Source organism: Plecotus auritus (assembly GCF_963455305.1).
Source record: "Plecotus auritus genome assembly, chromosome: 4".
Classification (NCBI taxonomy): domain Eukaryota; kingdom Metazoa; phylum Chordata; class Mammalia; order Chiroptera; family Vespertilionidae; genus Plecotus; species Plecotus auritus.
In genome coordinates, this window is record NC_137775.1 from 32,928,758 (window position 1) to 32,950,896 (window position 22,139).

General features: G+C 39.8%; 1 protein-coding gene across 3 annotated transcripts in view; it reads left to right on the forward strand.

Moving 5' to 3' along the window:
* The window catches only part of GRM1 (glutamate metabotropic receptor 1), a 329,346-nt gene that overhangs the window by 101,983 nt on the left and 205,224 nt on the right, over positions 1-22,139 (forward strand). For all 3 annotated transcript variants that reach the window (XM_080666096.1, XM_080666098.1, XM_080666097.1), the window contains exon 3: positions 15,592-15,841. In XM_080666096.1, coding sequence (XP_080522222.1) covers positions 15,592-15,841 — 250 coding nt within the window. The remainder of the gene's footprint in view (positions 1-15,591; positions 15,842-22,139) is intronic.

A 22,139-nucleotide genomic window follows, 5' to 3' on the forward strand; every position in this document is an offset into this window, starting at 1 on the left:
TGAACTTCAGTGAGACAATGTTCAGGATACCAAGACACAAAATCAGGTTAAATTCTCCTTTAATCCCTATTAGAAAAATGACCGAATGATATTTAGGCATTATTCACACTACTTTGAGCCTTTTGCTCAAAGGGAAGAGACTTGAATGGGCCAATCATCTTGACCTCAACTTAAAGTGCTTCCTTGTCATGGAGAAGGGGTGGTCAGGCCTGCAGCCCAGCCTTGTAGGAAATTCACAGCAAACAGCTTGTTCTGAGCCTTTTATCTTTTTTGTAGGGCAGAAGCTCACTAAATGATAAAATTTGTCTCCCAGATAAAATCTCATAAATAAAAAAAAAGACTAAATGCTTCTTTAATAAAGTAGGGGGACTTAGTCAGATTTTAAGATTTCAAACGGTAAATCTGTATATATTACACATGCTCTCTCAATCCAAGTACATAAATATCACAGAAAATGGTACATGGCTTATGTTCAAATTTCCTTAAGGACAGTCACTATAATATTACTATTTCTTATTTCCTTTAGGAAGAAAAAATGTTACATAGTCATTATGAGAGGTTCATTTCCCTTCTGGAAAATTTCCCAAATATTCCAGAATTTTGACATAATATTCAGATAAAAATTTTATCCCCTGTATTTTTATTTCAAACATTTTTATTAACAAAGTAGTATATTATTATTGGAGGAATTAGGAAACAAAGATAAAAGTGTAAAAACATAATTATATATAATTTTACTATCTAAGGAAATCCCTGTTAACTTTTCATGCATATTCTTTAAACTTTCTATATATGTAAATATATAAATATACATTAAAATTAACTTTATATTTTACATACTGTTTTTAACCATTTCATATTTAACAATATGTTATAAATATTTTCTATGGTATTGAATACAATTTAGCATCATTCATGAAAATGTTTGCATGTATTCTTTATATAAATACGTAACAATTATTTACCCAATCTCCTATTGTAGAACACCGTTGTTTTTTATTTGTTTGTTTGTTTCTGTTATATTTTCCAATGATGTGCTGTGATGAAGATCCTTGTGACTAGAACTTGGTGGACAATGAAATTATTTTTTGAAACTAAATTTCTAAGAAAAAATATGAATGTAAAATAAAACATTAGTATTAAAATTTTTCGACTTAAATGAGGAGAACATTTTATACTAACACTAGAGGCCCGATGCACAAAATTTGTGCAAAAGGCTTGGCCCTCGCAGCCACAGCAGCTTGCCTCAGCCCTCGCAGCTGTGGCTTCATCTGGAAGGTCATCCAGAAGGACATCTGGAAGGTCGTTCAGCTGTCCGGTCTAATTAGCATATTACACTTTTATTATTATAGATTAGTAGTATATGAGAGTGCTCATTTCAATACACTCTTGCCAACATTGGGTATTATCATTAAAAAATACATGCAGATTGTGTGTGTGTGTGTGTGTGTGTGTGTGTGTGTGTGTGTGTGTGTGTGTGTTTTGCAGTACATTTTCTGAACTTTTTGGTAGATACTACCTTCTCATTATTTATTTATTTTTTGTTAATCCCCACCAAGGATATTTTCCCATTGATTTTAGAGAGAGTGGAAGGGAAGGGGAGAGACAGAGAGAGAAACATTGATGTGAGAGAGACACATCGATTGGTTGCCTCCTGCACTCACCTGGACCAGGGCCGGGGATCAAGCCTGCAACCTAGTTATGTGCCCTTGACTAGAATAGAACCCAGGACCTTCAGTCTGCAGGCTGACACTCTGTTCACTAAGCTAGACTGGCCAGGGCTACCTTCCCATTTTTGATTGATATTCCATGTCACATAGGCAGAGATAGTGGACAGGAGTGCTGGGGCAGTCTCTATGAACCTGTTTCCTCCATATGAAAATAGAAATGGAAAAATGCTGCTTTCTGAAAGAATGATGATATCCTTTTTCATTTTTATACCACTTACATTTTGCCTTCTCTTAACTTTTTTCTCCATATCATAAAGATATTTGAATTAGAGAAACCAGAAACTTGGTTAATGTATAAAGCTTTAAAGTTGATATGAGTCATTTATGGCTGACACTTAAGGAAGACTCAGTGACAGAGACTCAATATAGGCAAGCATAGACTCTTGAATGCATTGTGTAAACACCAACAGTCCACAAATAAAATAGGAAAGCAATTGCTTTGTGCAACTGTGGAAAAAAAATCTAGAGACAACCTGGGAATAAGGTGAAACATGAGTGGAGAGCGAAGCACTGCAGTTAAACAAATATTCACAAGTTTGAATTTTATAAATAGGAACATAGAGAAAATGGAATCTAAAGCTCTGAAGGCATCCTACCTGACTTAACATAAGTGGTTGCCATGGGTTAGCAGGGAGGGACGGGTGAATAGGAAAAACACAGAAGATTTTTAGGGTAATGAGGTGTACTGTATGATACTACAATGATGGATACATGTCATTATAGATTTATTCAAACCCATAGAATTTGTAACATGAAGAGTAAGCCCTAATATAAACTATGAACTCTGGGTAATAATGGTGTGTCAGTGTAAGTTTATCCATTACTATAACAAATGTACCACTCCAATAGAGGATGGTGATAATGGGGGAGACTTCATGGGGGGTAGGGTGTACATAGGAAATCTCTGTACTTCAGCTCAATATTGCCATGAACCTAAAACTGCTTTAAAGATAAAGCATATTTAAAAAAATAAAAAATAAAGCTCTTAGGTCCTGCTAAAGTCTTATGTCCATTTTTATATTCTACAACTTTAGAGGGACATGGAGAGTAAAAATAGGCCACATTCCCTGTTTTTTTTTTTTATGTTCTGGGAACTTTGCAATCATTAACACATATGATCCTATCTAATAAAAGAGTAATATGCAAATTAACCATCACTCCGCTACACCCACAAACCATGCCCACCAGCCACGCCCACCAGCCAATCAGGAGCAAATATGCAAATAAACCCAACCAAGATGGCTACGGCCACAGAGAGCAGGAGGGAAGCTTGGGTTTCCCCGGCAATGGAGGAAGCCAAGCTTTCCAGCTGCCCTTGCCGGCCTAGGCCTCCACTCAAGGCTACAAAGTTTCAATGATAGAAGATACATAAACCCAAACAGAAATGACGGCAGCCACGGAGCTGGAAAGAGCAGGAGGCTAGGGTTGCCCCGGGTGATGGAGGAAGCCAAGGTTCTGCAGCCCTGGCCGGCCCAGGCCTCGCTTAAGGCTACAAAGTTTCAATTATGGAAGATACATAAAACCCAGATACCAGGGCCTCCGCTTGGGTTGCCAGGGGGCATGGCTGGCCTGCAAACTGCCACAAGCCCCTCGCCCAGGCCGCCCCGCACCCCAAGGGAACCCCCACCCTGATCTGGGACACCCTTCAGGGCAAACCAGCTGGCCCCCACCCATGCACCAGGCCTCTATCCTATCTAATAAAAGAGTAATATGCAGATTGACCATCACTCCAACACACAAGATGGCTGCCCCCATGTGGTCAAAGATCCTGCCCCCATGTGGACACAAGATGGCTGCGACAAGATGGCCAGCAGGGGAGGGCAGATGGGAGGGACCAGGCCTGCAAGGGAGGGCAGTTGGGGGTGATCAAGCCGGCAGAGGAGGGAAGTTGGGGGCAACCAGGCCTGCAGGGAAAGGCAGTTGGGAGGGACCAGGCCTGCAAGGGAGGGCAGTTGGGGGTGATCAAGCCGGCAGAGGAGGGAAGTTGGGGGCAACCAGGCCTGCAGGGAAAGGCAGTTGGGAGGGACCCAGGCCTGCAGGGGAGAGCAGTTGGGAGGGACCCAGGCCTGCAGGGGAGGGCAGTTAGGGGCAAACAGGCTGTCAGGGGAGCAGTTAGGCATCAATCAGGCTGGCAGGGGAGTGGTTAGGGGGTGATCACGCTGGCAGGCAGAAGAGATTAGGGCCAATCAGGAAGGCAGGCAGGCGAGCAGTTGGGAGCCAGCAGTCCTGGATTGTGATAGGGATGTCCGACTGCCCGTTTAGGCCCTATCCCTGTGGGCAGTCGGACATCCCTCAAGGGGTCCCAGATTGGAGAGGGTGCAGGGTGGGCTGAGGGACACACACCCCTGTGCACGAATTTCGTGCACCAGGCCTCTAGTTTAATAATGGTAACTCTTTGGGCTGCATATTATAATTTACATTTTACACAAGAGGAAATCAAAGCTTAAATAAAACACTTAAAGGCTATCTATCTTTTTATCCAGGATCCAGAACACAAACCAGGTTGATTGCCCCAAGGGTCATCTATTCACTCAACTGTAAGGCATCCCTGAAAATGTGATGAGACAAAGGTTACTTGGCTTCAATTATATTGCACAAAGATGTCAATCACTTTCTGGTAATTTTCCTTCTTCCTCTTAGATGTTAAAACTGTTCAAACTGGGGTGATTATAGGTAGGATGGGAAATTGCTGGTAAAATGATTCCCTTTTATTCTCTGTGATTGCCCTGTGTGAGGTAGTTCCTTCACTGACCTTGCACATGAATTCTCTTGCATGCCTCTAAGACCAGTGATGACTCACTCACCTCTGACTGACCAGACAGACCCATAATGCTGACTGCAGGTGTGTGCATGGAGTCAGGGGAGCCATCTCATTTTCTCCACTGGGCCAAACTGGCTAGGGCGCATTTTCTATTCTTTAAGTGGGAGTAACGAACAAATTAAAAGATTGCCCCAAAATGTTAAAATATAAATTTGTTTCTCTTGAAGAGAAAGTTAAGTTGTGGTTTCCAGAAAGACTCCCCATGCCCCCACCACCCACCCCGAAAAAGAACTCAAACTAGTGCAGTCTTTACTGAAATGAAGAGGAAATATATTTATATTTCATTGCAAGGGATTAGGGTAAAAAAGAAGAAATTTCTTATATTGTTTGTTGTTGAATATTTCCAGTAGTTTCCAAAATGCACTGTGAGAGCAAATTTATTCATCATGATTCTTTATTTTTTTTTTATTTTTTTTTTAAATATATTTTATTGATTTTTTACAGAGAGGAAGGGAGAGGGACAGAAAGTTAGAAACATCGATGAGAGAGAAACATCGATCAGCTGCCTCCTGCACACTCCCCACCGGGTATGTGCCCGCAACCAAGGTACATGCCCTTGACCGGAATCGAACCTGGGACCCTTGAGTCCGCAGGCCGACGCTCTATCCACTGAGCCAAACCGGTTAGGGCTCATCATGATTCTTTTAAAAATTGGATATTATCTTATTTGTCTAAGATGTCCCAGGAGGCAGAGTAGTCAGTCTTCAGGACCTCAGACAAAGACTGGGCCATGGCTCTAATGGTTTCAGCTCATGGGAAGCCCGAGACTACTATAGAACACCAAGGAAGAAATGCTAGTGTGAAATGTCAGAAATTAAGGCAGTCTATGTATGGGCAATAATGCCCATTTCTATTATATTTAAACACTTTTATTATTACAAACAATGGGGATTCTTTGCAACCCCTATGTTCTCTCTTATAAATCTTCCCACAAGGTCTGTTTAGAAACTTAATTTATAGAATATCTTGATTTGCTCTCTGTAAATCTCTTTGTTATATGAGGTAGAAATTAATATTTTCAACACATTTTAATTTTATATTTTATAGACTTTCTACTCTTCCCTTTCTTACTCTCTAGAGTTTAGGCAACATTATAACAGTGATAAAGTCTGTTATAAAATCTGTTACGACACAGCAACATATAGTATATTTTCATGTTGCAGTCTGGTAGTGGTATGCCAGATGCTTCACTTGAAGTTCATTATATAGAGTGTCATTCTATAAAACACGAACCTTCTGCTCCAGTGGGACTTCTCTCCTCACTGCCTCTAAAAATACCTTTGTGGATTCTCATTCAGTCCCATTCACCCTGAATACCAGTCCCTTGCATACACTCTTTAAGGCCAAGTTTCATCCCTACTTTTCCCAAAGGTATTCTTTGACCCTCCCTGCTCTCTTAGTATTATGCCGTTTTCCATTTCACATGTAGCTTATGTGGCTTTCTATTGTGGCTGTGTTTTGTAATCTTGTGTCATGCCTTCACAGTTGTAAGTCCATGTAGGGGGCAGTATAGAATTCAGATGTGAAATCCCAGTTCTACCCCTGTATGATCTTGGGCAAGTTACTTAACCTCTTAGAGCTTTCATGTCCTTGCCTGTAAAAGAGGACTTATAACTTTTAAATGGAGTTGTTATGATGAATAAATGAAAGCTAGCTATTTTAGTACAGTGCTAGACACATAGTAAATATTCATCAAACTGAAGACAGAGCCAGTGTCCAATGTTTCTTGCCAACTCTTGAAGTGCAGGACCCAAGGATTGTTTTTCAAGTTGAGAACTCAATAAATTATTTGCTAATTGAATGTTAATATGCAGCTCTCTGTCAGGTCTGGGTGTTTACAATTCCATGGCGCTTTTATTTTTTAAGAGTTTTATTAAAAGCCAGTTCTTTGTATATCTTCCAAGGCTGCACAGAGAAGTATCTAAATAAATTTCTCAACACCAGGAAAGGCAAGAGGAAGCCCGAGTGGCAGAATGGAAGTGGGACAGGAGGACAAGAGGGTGTGCTTTGTGCAGAGTGTTTTATTTTGAGCCTGGCATGATTTGCTCATGGCCTAGTAGACAGACAAAGAATACATGTACCTACCATTCTTTCTATCTGAGGAAAATCTGTTCATAATTGAAGACCCAGAATAAAGACTCTTTTCTTTTGTTCCCCCTGATTTACTGAGGTATATTTGAAACATTTTATATATTTAAGGGATATAATATCATTGTTGGATATGCATATATGCTGTGAAATGATTACCACAATCAAGCTAATTTCCCACACCCATTACCTCTCATTGCTAGCTTTCTTTGTGTGGTAAGAACATTTAAGATCTGCTATCCTAGCAAATTTTAAGTATATTATATATTAGTAATGGTATATTATTACATATAATTATATCATTAACTATACATTCATTATACTGTACATTGGATTCCCAGAGCTTACTCCTCTTATAACAAAGTTTGTACCTTTGACCAACATCTCTCCATTTTCCCCACTCCTTAACCCTTGGTAGTCGCTCTTCTGCTCTCTGGCTCTCTAAGTTTGACTTTTTTAGATTTCACATATAAATAAGATTGTGCGGTATTTGTCTTTCTCTGTCTGGCTTGTTTCACTTAGTGTAAGGTCCTGTGGGTTCATCCATGTTAATTTTTTTAAATGGCTAATACCGCACTCTGTGTGCTTACATGTTCATATTAATATCATATTTCTTATTCATCCATTGATGGACACTTAGGTTGTTTTCATATATTAGCTATTGTGAAAAATACGGCAGTGAACATGGGAGTACAGATAACTCTTTGAGATACTGACTTTATATCCTTTGGATATATACCAAGTAGTGGGATTACTGGATCATATGGTGATCCTATTTTTAAGTTTTTGAAGAATCTTATACTATTTTCCATAATGGCTATACCAACTTGAATTTCTACCAAGAGTACACAGGGATTCCCTTTTTTTCACATCCTCACCAACAAGTGGCCCTTTTTTAGGCAGCTTTTTCTGATTCCTAGACACTTAAACAAGTCCTTGTCATGTCATTAGTTCTGCTGCTACTAAATGAAAGTAACATGATTTTAAGCTTCCTGGAGGCAGTTTTCTTCCCATATTGTATGATCTTTACATCTAGCACTGTTATCAATATAATGAGTACAATATGGTGTTGTAACAATCAAATAAGGTAATGTTTATGAATGCAATTTTTAAAGTATAAAGATTCACAAAAGTACAGTTGCTCTTCCTATATTAGAGCTACTCTCATGGAAATTTATCTATCAGTTTGGGGTCTTTTGGGAATAGTGAGAGAAATAGCTAGTTTAAATATGGTCCAATAAATGTTACTCAGCTCTCTATCAATTTGTGTAATAAAAAACTGCTATCAGAACAAAAACATATTAATAAAGAAATTGGGACTAATATTTCATAAAATCTATTGACCTATGCAGACAGTCTGCTGGATTATGAAAATATACATGCTTGATTGCTTTGTGCTATTAAGAGAAACAAATAGCAAGCTAGGAGTCAAGTTATGTAGAAGCATTCCAGTTCTAACACTCGTGAGCCTTTTCCCCCTCTGTGGCTCTATTTCCTTGTCTGTAACCTGAGGGGTTCGGTTGTTGGATTTTGAGTGAAGCCCTGTATCTGTTTCTTGTCTGCGTATGTCCAAGGTCTTCACTAGATTTAAAAACAAGAATTTTCTTGTTTGAATGCATAATATATTCTTGCTTATCTATCCTGCATGTATTTTGGTAAAGGAACAAAATAGTTTTCTGTGAAGTTATTCCCTTTATAACACCAACTTATGACCGACTGACAGTGCCTTTTGCTGTAATGTCTATGCACCTTGTAGATTCCTGAATCTGTATTTATGGTGAGAAAGAGACATCTGACTTCTTTCCTATGTCCCTCTCTGCAGACAGATGAGGCATCCACTTGCCAGCTGCAGTTTCTCCCTTATAATCTGTCAATGCCTCTTGCTTGAACTTTGATATGTTTCCACAGTCCAGGCAGCTGAGGATTTTGTTATGTGTTAATGAATCCTTTTGGGCTTTACTGGACTGGATTAGGGTATATAAAGATGCTTGAATTAAAAGGCAAATACATTTAATTGATAATTTCTGTTATGAAAAAAAGAGATACAAGAACACTTTATTTCAAAAAATGTAGGCGAATCTTAATTAGGTTTTATTACAATGCCCATGAAATTTTTATAGAAACTGAGATTTAAGTCCTAAGTCCTTTTTTTGGGAGGGAGGGGGATGATATTCTTTTAAAGTTATTTTGACTTAACAATTGCTGTATTTATATGATATTTACCTTTACACATCTTGAAAACTGCTTCTAAGTTGTCCACCAAAAGTTTGAACTGCTTTTTCCAAAATTGAATGCATTTATGGTTTGCCAACACTGAGTATTATTAATTTATGCTCTAGCACTTTCTTGTGGAATCAAGCTGAAGCCTGATGTCTCTCGCTGAGATGACATTTTTTTGCTTGGCATTTCCCTCCTGTTATTCTCTTGCTTCTCTCCTCTTCAATAAATAACTTGAACAAGAATTTTCACCTCAGCTCTGTTTTTAGGGAACCGAACCTAAGACACTTGGTTTAAGGTGGCAAAGATTGAAACAAAGAAAATAGACTGACTTAGGGACATTTTAGATATAGAGTCCACAGAAACTAATCTGCAATAGAAGAGAAGTCCAAACAGTTCCTAAATTTTATTATTGAACAAATTGCTGGGTAATGGCACCATTTACTAATAGGATATGTCTAAAAGGGGGCAGGTTTGCAAGGTCGAGAGGGAAAAATTCTATTTCAGATAAGTTTGAAATGTCTTTAAGTGGATACAAATGTCAGGTAGGCAATTGAATGTACAAATCTTTTGCTCCAAATGGCAGTCCAGTCTGCAGATCTATATTTAAGATTTAACCATGGTATTCAAATGGTGTTTGAAGGAATGTGACTGAACGAGGGTACTTCATGAGACTATAGAAAAGAAAGTTTCCCAGGGCTGTTCCTGGTATGACATTATTTAGAGATTGAGAAGAAGTGGACTATCTAGCAAATACATTCAGGAGTAGTCAGTAAGTGGTGAGGAAACCTTGAGAGGGCTGTGTCACAGAAGCCAAGAGGAAAAAGTATTTCAAAGAAGGTGCAGCCAACTGTTGAATGCAGCTGAGTCGTTCATGAAGATGAAATCAGACAACAAATCATAAAATATGGCAACAGGGAAAATATTGGTGACCTTGACAGGAGAAGAGTTTGACAAAAAATATTCTGAAGTGATGGAAATGAAGGTCAAGGAGAGATTGAGAGATGATGAAGCAAATACATAGACCTAGGCAACGATTATTGCTGTGAACAGTAGTGAATGAGGTGATAAGTCAACAAAGAGTCCAAGAGTATTTTTTAAAATATGTTTTTATTAATTTTAGAGATAGAGGGATGGAGAGAGATAGTTAGAACTATTGATGACAGAGAGACATCGATCTGCTGCCCTCCACACCCCACCTTGGGGATTGAGCCTGAAACTCTGGCATGTGCCCTGACCAGGAATCAAACTGGGGACCTCTTGGTTCATGGGTCAATGCTCAACCACTAAGCAACACCAGCCTGGCAAGAGTATTTATTTTATTGACACCATTAGAAGGGGAAATTAATTTTACAAAAGAGAGGGGACAATATAAAAAGGAAGTCCTTCAATAGACAAAAAGTGATGGGACTTCATTCATGAGCAGAAGTCAGCTCTATCCTGAAGCAGAAGCACTTCACATTTGCCATAGGAGGGATGCTAGCGACTATGAGTGCCAATGAATAAAGTTTCATAGATGTTGTGGTGTGTAGCTGAATTAATTCTAGTTTGATTGTTTCTATGTTCTTATTGAAATACTAGAGGACCAATGCACGAAATTCATGCACGGAGAGGGGGCGGGTCCCTCAGCCCCGCCTGCACCTTCTGCAATTAGGGACCCCTACACCTTTTTCTTATCTAGCTACTCTTCACATTTAAAAAAATTAACTGAAATATCACCTACTCTAGGAAATCCTCTTTGAACAAATGTCTTTACAATCTGTATTAAGTATTTTCATAGTATGTCATTCTTTTTCTTTAATAGCTACTTAGAGTGGATGCAATGTAGTTTTCATTCTTGCATCTGAATTTTTTCTTCTTGCTCTTGTAATAGCAAAACTTATCCAATTTACATTTGCCCTTCAAGGGCTTATATTTGGTTCAGTTTCTAGTTGGCTCCCTGCTTTTTTTTTTAAGCAATAAATTTGGGTTGTGATAGTAAGCCTCACTTGTAATCAAGCCTGTAGGTCTCCCTATCTGAATGTTTCTGTAATACCTATCACTTTAGCATACCAGAGATTGTGTTCATTTATAGAAAATAACAAAAAAAGTCACCTGATCATTTGATCTTCTAGTAATATTTTATAGCAAGATGTATTATTCTAGTAATTCAAATATTACAAAACAGAGGCATACAGAAGTAAATCACATTGAACAATAAAGAATGACTCAAATATCAAAGTGTAGTACACTTAGGGCCTCCCTTGTTCTGTGCCTCACATATAGCATAGTACATAGTTCACATGGAATTCAGCTTCCTTTAAAATAGGAAGGGATGCCATACTCATGAAGTAGCTACTTCCCCACATATTTTTTTTTATTTAATTCACAGCAAATACTCTTTGTACTAATTATTGGAAAATCATCCTAGCAATTGCCTCTGTTCCTTTCTGTATTGTTGCCTTACATTCTGATGTTATTACTGCACTTTTATCATCCACTCGCGCTAATAAGATTGTGAATTTTTTAAGGGCAGAGATCATGACTTGAGCTTGTGTTTCTCTGTCATGGTGCCTAGATAAATACTCAAATGCCATCCAGTCTAATGACTGTGATGAGAGAGCCTACCATTGCTGGAGACCTCTGATTTTTATTTAAGGGGCCTCACTTGTTCTGCGCCTTTACAGAGGGGTGAGTAGGGGCTGAGGGAATTTGTGGAAACTCAGACAGAATTCTCCTCCTAAAAGATTTTGCTAAGCTGGCACCTGGGACCACTGGGTATTTGTCCAATTAAAACCTGGACACACAGCAATAACAAAGCCACTGGTCTCCTATTGCTAATGTGTGGGGATCAAACCCCAGCCTGCAGGAACTCATCCCCATAGTCAGGACCAGGCCGCTGGATAGACCTGGGCTGGTGCTCCTAACTCTGGGAAGAGGGAGACTTCCCGTGGCTGCAGGCTAGAGGCCCCGGACTCCACGCCACGCGCCCGAACAGGTCCCTAGCGCAGGTTCATCAGCAGAGTGGCTTCTTTGTCTGGGATTGTGGGGCAGCTTGTCCAGTCTCGGCCTGGCCTGTTTGCCCCATGATCGCTGGGCAGCTCGGCCTGGCCTGTTCTCCCCGTGATTGCAGGGTGGCTTGGCCCGGGCTCACGGCTTTCCACCAGCTGCAGCTCGCCAGTCTTCTATGGGCTGGGGGGAGCCAACCAGTTGAGCCCACAACATGTGGCAGCGGCTGTGAAGATCACCACGGCAACCCAACACTGACTTCCGGTTGGTCAACCTTTGGTCATGATTGGTCATTACAAGTTACAACCCTGGGCTTTTATTATTAGGATGAAATGAAGGTCCCAGCTGAGATGAGGGTCAGCTCTTTAGAGATTTGAAGAGAGGAAAGCAAGGATAAAATAATCATGTTAGAGACTAGGAAAATTTATTTACATTGGAGATGTAGTACTATTTCCTTGCACTGTTGAGTGCCCCTTTGGGTATGTATACTCATAATTAAAAAAAAAAAATAACATCTTCAGTTGCTTCTCTTTTTTTATTGATTTCAGAGAGGAAGGAGAGGGAGGGAGGGAGAGAGAGAGAGAGAGAGAGAGAGAGAGAGAGAGAGAGAGAAACATCAATGATGAGAGAGAAAAATTGCTTTGCTGCCTTTAGCACACCCTCTACTAGGGACTGAGCCTGAAACCCAGGCATGTGCCCTGACTGGAATTGAACCGTGACCTCCCAATTCATAGGTTGTCATTCAACCACTGAGCCACACCGGCCAGGCTATACTCATAATTTTTAAATAAAACCAGTCATCAAGGTTATGAGTTTTTTCAGCCATGTTTTAGGTGTACCAGGTGTACCAGTTAATAATGCGGATTTTTTTTCAATAGATGGAGTTACACATATGTTTATATATATGCGATTTGATATGTATGCTATTTTGTTGTATTGACAGCAAGAATCAAAACTTCATATGTCAAGTTTTCTGAAGGTGTTAACATCATAGACATTTTTACGCTTAAAAATATCAAATTTCGTGCCAAAAAAAGAGCATTTGCGGGAAGTTTTAATTCATTACTTTATTTTGAAGAAAAGTGCTGCTGAAAGTTATCCTATACTTCGGGAAGCTTATGGTGAACATGCTCCATCTCAAGATACTTGTGACCGCTGGTTTAAATGCTTTAAAAGTGATGATTTCAATGTGAAAGTCAAAGAACGTCCAGGTCAACCAAAAAAGTTTGAAGACCAACAATTACAAGCATTATTGGATGAAGATGTATGTCAAAATCAAAAACAACTTGCAGAAAGATTAAACGTTGCTCAGAAAACAATTTCCAATCATTTACAAGCAATGGGAAAGATTTTAAAGGAAGGAAAATGGGTGCCACATCAACTGAACGAAAGACGAATGGAAAACTGAAAAGTCATCAGTAAAATGTTGCTTCAACGGCACGAAAGAGTCTTTTTTTTTTGCATCGAATTGTGACTGGTGATGAAAAGTGGCTTTATTTTGGGAATCTCAAATGCACAAAATCATGGGTTGATCCAAGTCAACCATCAACATCCACTGCAAGACCAAATCGCTTCGGAAAGAAGACAATGCTCTGCGTTTGGTGGGATCAGGAAGGTGTGGTGTATTATGAGCTTCTAAAACCAAGTGAAACCATTAATACTGATCACTACCGACATCAAATAATCAATTTGAACCATGCTTTGATCATAAAATGACCAGAATGTTCCAGAAGACATGGCAAAGTAATTTTGCTTCATGATAACGCACCATCATACACTTCAAAACCAGTTAAAGACACATTAAAAGGTCTTGCCTGGGAAGTATTAACCTACCCGCTGTATTCACCAGACCTTCCTCCTTCAGATTACCACTTGTTCTGATAGATGGCACACGCACTTTCCGAGCAGCACTTCAAAACATATGAAGAAGTGGAAAATTGGGTCTCTGAATGGTTTGTTTCAAAACAAGAAAAGTTTTATTGGGACGGTATCCACAAATTACCTGAAAGATGGGGGAAATGTGTAGCTAGCGATGAATATTACTTTGAATAAAGCACTTTTGATGTTTCTCTTGAAATTATCGTGTTTTCTTATATTACAAAATTCACATTATTAACTGGTACACCTGGTAAACATGGAATAGGAGAATGACTAGGTTTAACTACCATTAGAGTTTTGTGAGAGAAACACAAGGGAGTGAAAATATTTTCAAGGGAGTGCTAGTGAAGTTGGGCTATAAGATCTACATTCGGCTATGAGGCAAATGAGAGGCAGGATGGAAAGAAAAATATTGAGGTAAATGGATTTGAGGTTTCTGTGAGGTAAAATGAATGCTAGAGAATGGGTATCCTATCTAATAAAGAGGGAATGTGCTAATTGACGCTCACACCATTGCAAAGATGGTAGTGCCCACAGCCAATAAGGAGGGAATATGCTAATTGACTGCCACACCCTCAAAGATGGAGGCGCCCACAGCCACAAGATGGTGGCACCCAGTCCCCTCAGCCCCACCTGCCTTTGGAGTCCCCAAGCTCCCTAAGCCCCCAGCTGCCCAGACCTGGCCCGAGGCGCAGGCAAGCCTTGGATATTGGATGCCCAGCCACCCAGGGCTTCCCGAGGCTCAGGTAACCAGGGCTGGCTGAGGCTTGTGCTGCTGGCAGTGGCAGCAGCAGAGGTATGATGGGGGCATCGCCTTCCCCTGATCACTGGGTCGTCTCCTGCCCTTGAGGGCTCCTGGACTGTGAGAGGGGGAAGGCCGGGCTGAAGGACCCCCCATCCAGTGCATGAATTTTCATGCACCGGGCTTCTAGTTAGAATATATGAGCTTGAAAGATAAGAAGAGATAAACAAAGACTGGGATGTTTGACAGCCACATTCAGAGGTATTAGTGACATTTGTGATAACAAAGTCAAAAGTAGAAATAAGTAGGTTATAGGAAGTATCTTCGGATGGAGGGAGTTGAGAAACTGGGGACAGTGTATTGCATCATCTACCTGGGTATCAACTTGGGGAAAGGAGTAGAGCTATAGAGGACACTAAGGTAGGGGCTACAATCATCAGTGAGACTGAAAGATGGGGAACTGACACAATGTGATACTTATTTAAGTGATTTCTATGAGTTCTTAGTTTTTTAAAGTATATTTTATTATAGAAATGACATTAACATAAAAATCAAAACAGAAGGCCAAATCTCCCATAGCCCCATCACTTCATCAGAGGGTGTTGGATTTTGACTAAGCCCTGTATCTGTTTATTGTCTGCTTATTCTGGCCTGGCCAGGTATTCCGTTTGCTTTGTTTACTCCCTCTTCATGGAAATGTGGCAGGGCTTACTGTCACCATGAGTGTCTACCTCTTAACCAGGCCGCCTGGGAAGCAAGCCCTCAAAGGAACAGGCCTTCTCATTGTGCTATTTGACCTCCTACCACAATGCGCTGATCTCTCTCACAGTGCTAAAATTTGGGACAGCCACTATTAATCATGATTATAAAATAGGGCAGCAGGCCTTCATTTATCAAAACTTGTTTCACTGTGGATGCCCTAGTTAGATAGTTTCTCATTATTTTCAGAGTTGATCGTTTGATCATGCTCCTTGATCCATCCAGGTCTTCCTTCAGTCCCAGTTACATTGACAAGTTATTTGGTCAGTCTGTCCTCTCCATTCCCAGTGACCAGGGAATCCTTATTCCAGGTGTGAGTGCGGCTGATGCGAGGTTGTCTTGAACATCTGCTGATTGTTTTTGGACAGGGAATTATGGGGAGAGTGGAATGGACGCTTTCAAAGAACTGGCTGCCCAGGAAGGTCTCTGCATCGCCCATTCAGACAAAATCTACAGCAATGCTGGGGAGAAGAGCTTTGACCGACTCCTGCGCAAGCTCCGAGAACGGCTCCCCAAGGCGAGAGTGGTGGTCTGCTTCTGCGAAGGCATGACGGTTCGGGGCCTCCTGAGCGCCATGCGGCGCCTGGGCGTGGTGGGCGAGTTCTCACTCATTGGAAGGTAAATCTCTCAAGCTCTTCTCTCTTTCTCTGTTTCCCTGCTCCTCCTCCTTCCCCCTCCCCTCCTCTTCTCCCTCCTCCCTTTCCCCCTCCTCTTCCCCCTCCCCCTCCTCCTCCTTCTTCTTCTCACTGAGAGTGGGACTATTGTCATTTTCATGATAGATAGAGTAGCGCAGTAGATGACAAGATGATAAGACTATTTCAGAAAAGGGTGGAAAGTTGTTGCCAGACTGTTTTATCCCAGAGAATTATTCTTCCCATTTGCTTCCCACCCCTTTTACCTCACTTCCAACACACACACACACACACACACACACACACACACACACACACACACTTAATGTCTTCATACTTTATAAGCACAGAAATCTTAACAGGTACCGGTGGATGGGGGTCAACAATAATTATTGAAATATATATTACGATTTAAAATTTAAAGTGTTGACTAAGTGAAAATGAAAATGTGTAGCTGAACTTTGGAACTTGATAATATCATTTCTTACATTTACGGGATAGCTCACAGCAATGCTTTCAGTATGCGAGTTCTGGGATTGCAGGTGATGTGTTCCAAGATCTCTGCTCTTCTTCCTAGACCATATGTACTTGTGTGTGAATCACTTCCATATCACTGTAGTTTTCACAGAGTTGTTAACCCAAGAGATATCTTGTTAAGTTTTCCATCTTCTAATGGTAAAATTTTCCAAGGAGCCTACTGAGTTTACTTAAATGAAAGCCTTACTGATCTTCTACTCTGTCACACTTATGTTCCAGATCTCCTTTTCTCCTCTTCTCTTTTCTACTGGCTAGGGTACAATCATATCTTCCCTGCTGAAACACTCAACCACCGACCCTCTTGTCTAGGAAATTGGTGGTAGTGGTGTGGACATCCTCACTGGACCTTTCACCTCCATTCCTGCACTTACAGTAATGATGACAAAAATAGTGAGACTAATCTCACCATCACCTGAACTAGAGGTATAGGACACTTCAAAGACTTTTCTTAGAAGAAGGTAGGACAGAAACCCAACTAAATGAATAAAGTAACAAAAAGTACTCTTTTGGCATGAGGAATTATGGAGTCAAGGTCAAAATATAAACCAAGATTAAGAAAATTATTGAATTTGGGTATAATTGTTACACTGCCACAAAGTGTTATTTTGGCAGCTTCAACATGATGCAGTGTGTGAAGCCATTTGAGGAGCATGAAAGAAGGAACATTATTTCCTTAATTACTGGAAAGGATGTGAGCAGCATGGTTGAAGTGTTATGAAAAATAAGGTTCTTATATATACACCAGGACAGATGGCCTGCAGATAGTCAGCCTTTTAAATGGTTTTTATAAAATGACTGCTTTTATAAACAGTGCTTGTTTTTTAAAAAATTTCTCATGTTTACCATTTTCAAAAGAACAATAGTCTGTTTTGCAGTATTCATTCTCTTTAATATCCCTGAAGGGGCTATCTACCTGGGTTCTAGAGATCTTGAACAGATGTAGCAAATACGTGAGCTTTAGGGTAGACAGACTGCTTAATTGTGAAATACAATTATACAAAATGCTGCATTGAGTAATTGGAGTATAAAGAACTCATTTCCCTATTATTCTTTAAAAGCTGGTCAGTGATGGTAATGTAGTTAACCTCTCCTGCTAACAATGCAGCTGGGCGCATGCAAGTATTTCTGAGATTCTCACGTGTGCTTGCTCATAAATAAGTCAGCTACATGTGATATCTACTTCTTTTTCTCCTCTTTTGGTTTTCTGCCCCACCTCTGCTGGGTTGTACTGACATATCCTGGGGAAGCACCAGCACAATGAATGTCTGAGTTTCTGAGGACATTGCTCCCTGCACCAATGGTTACCACCAACAATGTATGGAGCAGGGGTCCTCAAACTTTTTAAACAGGGGGCCAGTTCACTGTCCCTCAGACCGTTGGAGGGCCGGACTATAGTTTAAAAAAAAAAAACTATGAACAAATTCCTATGTGCACTGCGGGCCCAGGATGAGTCGGCTGCTAAGCAGGACAGGCAGCGGCACCCGGTGGGCTGGATAAATGTCCTTGGTGGGCTGCATGTGGCCCGCTGGCTGTAGTTTGAGGACCCCTGGATGGAGCCTTTGAGATACCAAAGTTATGCTACTCTCGGTGACTTTCTGGGCTACATTCTATGAGGTCTCTCAGTGTGGTATTGGCTTTTACTATCATATCCAAGAGGATTTGGTGGGGAAACAGCTTTTTCTTCATTCTTTGTTCACAGCTCTATTTCTTCCCTGGGAGAGATATGAGTCCATAGGGAGCTGAGCAGGGGACAAAGCAAGTGGTAACACTACACCATACCTAGAAGTAGCCTTCCCTTCAGATGCTTGATTCTCCACTTCTTGTGAAGATGAATTTTACTCTTAACTGCTCCTCTGTCCCTCATTTCAGTGGACAGTTGGTGGGTGTGGTTACCTCATTTCAGCAGACATGTCCAGAGCATTCTGATTTAACACCAAGTTGCAATTTCGAGCTACATTTATAATGCTGTCCAAATATATCTCCCTCTTATTTAAAGGGGGTTTTGTTTACCAAATGATAAACTCCTTTGAGGCCAGGAGCCCTTGTTTAGGTTCTTTGATGATACAATGAATAATTCTGGCTGCTTCCAGATTCACAAGAGTGTATTGTGTAGATGGTGATGAACCTTTTTTCAAAGAGGTAAAGATAAGTAAATCATGGTGATGATTACAAGAGACATTTAATTAAAAAAAATTAGGTCTTTCTGAATGAAGATTCATATTTTCTTGTCTTCTTGACGCTTCTTCCCTCTCACATTTCACATCCAAAATAGAAGGAAATGTTGTTGATGTTACCATCAAAACATATCCAGACTTCAACAACTTATTGCCACTCTTGTTGCTATCATTCTGGTCCAAGCACCGTCACCTCTCATGCGGGTTATTGAAACAATTTCCTAAGTAATCCTTGTTTCTCCTCACCATCTATTTTTTAAGGCAAGGTGATCTTTTAAAAAAATTAAGTCAGTTAATGTTAATCTTTACCTTACACACTCACTACCATACCATAGCTTCCCATTTTTATCATAACGAAGTCCCACATTCTGTCATTGGGACTGAGTTCTTTATAATAGAATAATAAACTATAACTACAGAAATATATTTTTAAATAGGAATTTCTCAGAGATAACAAAAGCATTCTATATGTAATGAATGTAGGATATTTGAAAAATGAAACAAAACTCAACAAAACACGGGCTAAGGGTTTTTGCTCTTTCTTCAAAGTGATCTTGTGAAGTCACATTTTGTCTCTAAGTCTATTTTTTATATGTTTTTAGTGATTTTTAGAGAGAGAATAAGGGAGAAGGAGAGAGAGATAGAAACATCAATGAAAGAGAAACATCTATCAGCTGCCTCCTGCATGCCCCCTACTGGGGATTGAACCTGAAACCCAGGCATGTGCCCTGATAGGAAATTGGACCAGCATCCTCTTGGTGCATGGGGCAGTGCTCAACCAACTGAGCCACACTGGCCAAGCAAGGCTATTTATTTTTCACAAAAATTAATGATATGGATCCAGATTATCTTTAAGTACTTTTCCAGTACTAGAATTTATAATATATAAAGACTATATGACCAAACTATGATCAATGGGAATGTAACTACAGATTGATTTTTTGGTAAAATTATTTATGAATTTACATTTCTCACTAGTCACCTTGTTAAAATCAGAAAAATTCATTGAATACAGTGCTAGTGTGTTAATCTGAGGTCATGGAATGTAGCCAACAGACTCACAGGAAAATTAAACCTTTGATTTTAGACAAATTGGCATGGTATTGTCATCAAGTAAGTTAACTAACTGCAGTCAAGTTAATAATCATGCAAAAGAACATTCCTTCTTGGCTCTATGAAATTGCCTCTTTTGTGATGCTTCTTAAAATTGTGCTCACCATATATATATATATATATATATATATATATATATATATTTATAATTTTAATAATGATGGCAATGATGACTGTGATGATGATAGGACTTACCATATGCCAGGCACTATTCTAAGCACTTTTTATATGTTAACTGTTTACTTACCAAAACAATATAATGACATAGTTACTAATATTTTTCTCACATTGATGCATAGAGATGTAAAGAACTTGCCACAAAGAAATGCAGTGCCAGAGCTGGGATTTGAATCTGGGCAATTTGACTTCAGAATCCATGCTCTTAATCACTAAGTTATACTGTGTGCTAAGTTTATTATTTAGTTTAAGAGAGGTTATTACCCTTACTTTCCCTTCAGTTTTCCCTTTCTTCTGGAGATTTATTTTATTGTTATTGTCTTTGGGAAAATCAACTGAATTATCTCTGCAAGAAAACTATTTTATATTTCTAATTATTCTCTATTTCTTTGAATCCATTTTAGTTCTCTACTAGTAATAAATGTTTTATATGATAACTCAGTAAAAGGCCATTCTTTTCAAGCTCTTTATTTTTAATTTTAACACGAGAATCCATGATACCATTCTCTGTTTGCACACCAGTCTACATCTATGGAATTCTATTTATATAGAAGCCAATTTGTAATAAATGGGTAATATTTCTCTGAAGTCCTAAATTTTAATTTTTAAAATTCTAATAATTCACTGATAGACTTGTTCTAATTCATATATCCTTCTTCTATTTGAAAAAAGTGAAAATGAGCATAGTTTAGATGTATGAAGACATAATAAAAACTATCATTTATCGAGGTTTTGGTATGAACAAGGATATTAAAATATGATATATCCATTCTAACAGTGACCTTGAAAGGTTGAAAGATAAAGAAGTCAACAATTACCTCAAAGTCCTAAATTTAGTAATGGAGATAAGATTTAAATTTAGTACTATTCTATAACATCATATATATATATATATGTGTATATATATATATATGGTATGTAAATATCAAGTTATGATCTCAATGATAGGATCCAGGTTTCACATACTTGTTTGTTTTTCCATTATGCCTAGCACAGTGTTTTAATATGGTAACTATTCAATAAATATGTCCAAAAGATTGAAGAGTCATAGAGAGAGAGCAGGTGGCTTCATATTCAAGTAGGTGGCTTTCATATTCAAGGATCAGAAAGTTTTACCTGGTGTGGTAAGGGTTGATGCTCTTCTATCAGCCTGTACCTGTAGAATTCATCTGTAAACATGAAATTAATGTTTGCCAACCTCTCAGATTGTTGTATTTGTCTAATCACAAAGTGCCTACTTGCTTCTTAAACCATAGCTGAGTATCAGTGGTCAGTCCTTTGTAGGGACCTCTGCTCCCCTAAACACACGGTTTACTTTGATGGTGAGTGAAAGCTTTCTGGCTTTAGTACTATGCCTAGTGTTTGCGTTATCCTGAGCTTCTTCCCTGGTTTCTTCATCTTGGAAAATCCTTATAGTAGGTTTACATTCTACCTTGTTAAGAGTATTTGATTAGATATACTAAGTATATAATATAGATATAAATATATAGATATACTAAGTCTATCAAATAGTTATACCATATTTAATTATATATATTTTTAGCCCCTTTTATTGAATTACTAGAGACCCGGTGCACGAAATTCGTGCATGGGGGTGTGTGTCCCTCAGCCCAGCCTGCCCCCTCTCCAATCTGGGACATCCCTCTCACAATCCAGGACTGCTGGCTCCCAACTGCTGGCCTGCCTGCCTTCCTAATTGCCCCTAACCGCTTCTGTCTGGCAGCCTGATCACCCCCTAACCACTCCCCTGCCAGCCTGATTGATGCCTAACTGCTCCCCTGCCAGCCTGTTTGCCCCTAACTACCCTCCCCTGCAGGCCTGGTCCCCCCCAACTGCCCTTCCCTGCAGGCCCGGTCACTCCCAACTTCCCTCCTCTGCCAGCCTGGTCACCCCTAACTATCCTCCCCTGCAGGCTTGATCGTCCCCAACTGCCTTCCCTTGCAGGCCTGTTCCCTCCCAACTGCCCTCCCCTGCTGGCCTGATCTCCCACAACTGCCCTCCCTTGCAGACCTGGTCCCTCCCAACTGCCCTCCCCTGCAGACCTGGTCCCTCCCAACTGCCCTCCCCTGCTGGCCATCTTGTGGTGGCCATCTTTGACCACATGGGGGCAGCCATCTTGTGTGTTGGAGTGACAGTCAATTTGCATATTACTCTTTTATTAGATAAAATTGCTACATCTTCTAATGTCTCCACTGTACAAAATAAACATCCCATAAAGATAATTAGGTCAATATCTTTCTATTTTATTTCCTCTCCCGACTATATCCTGGCAAATTCCATTAT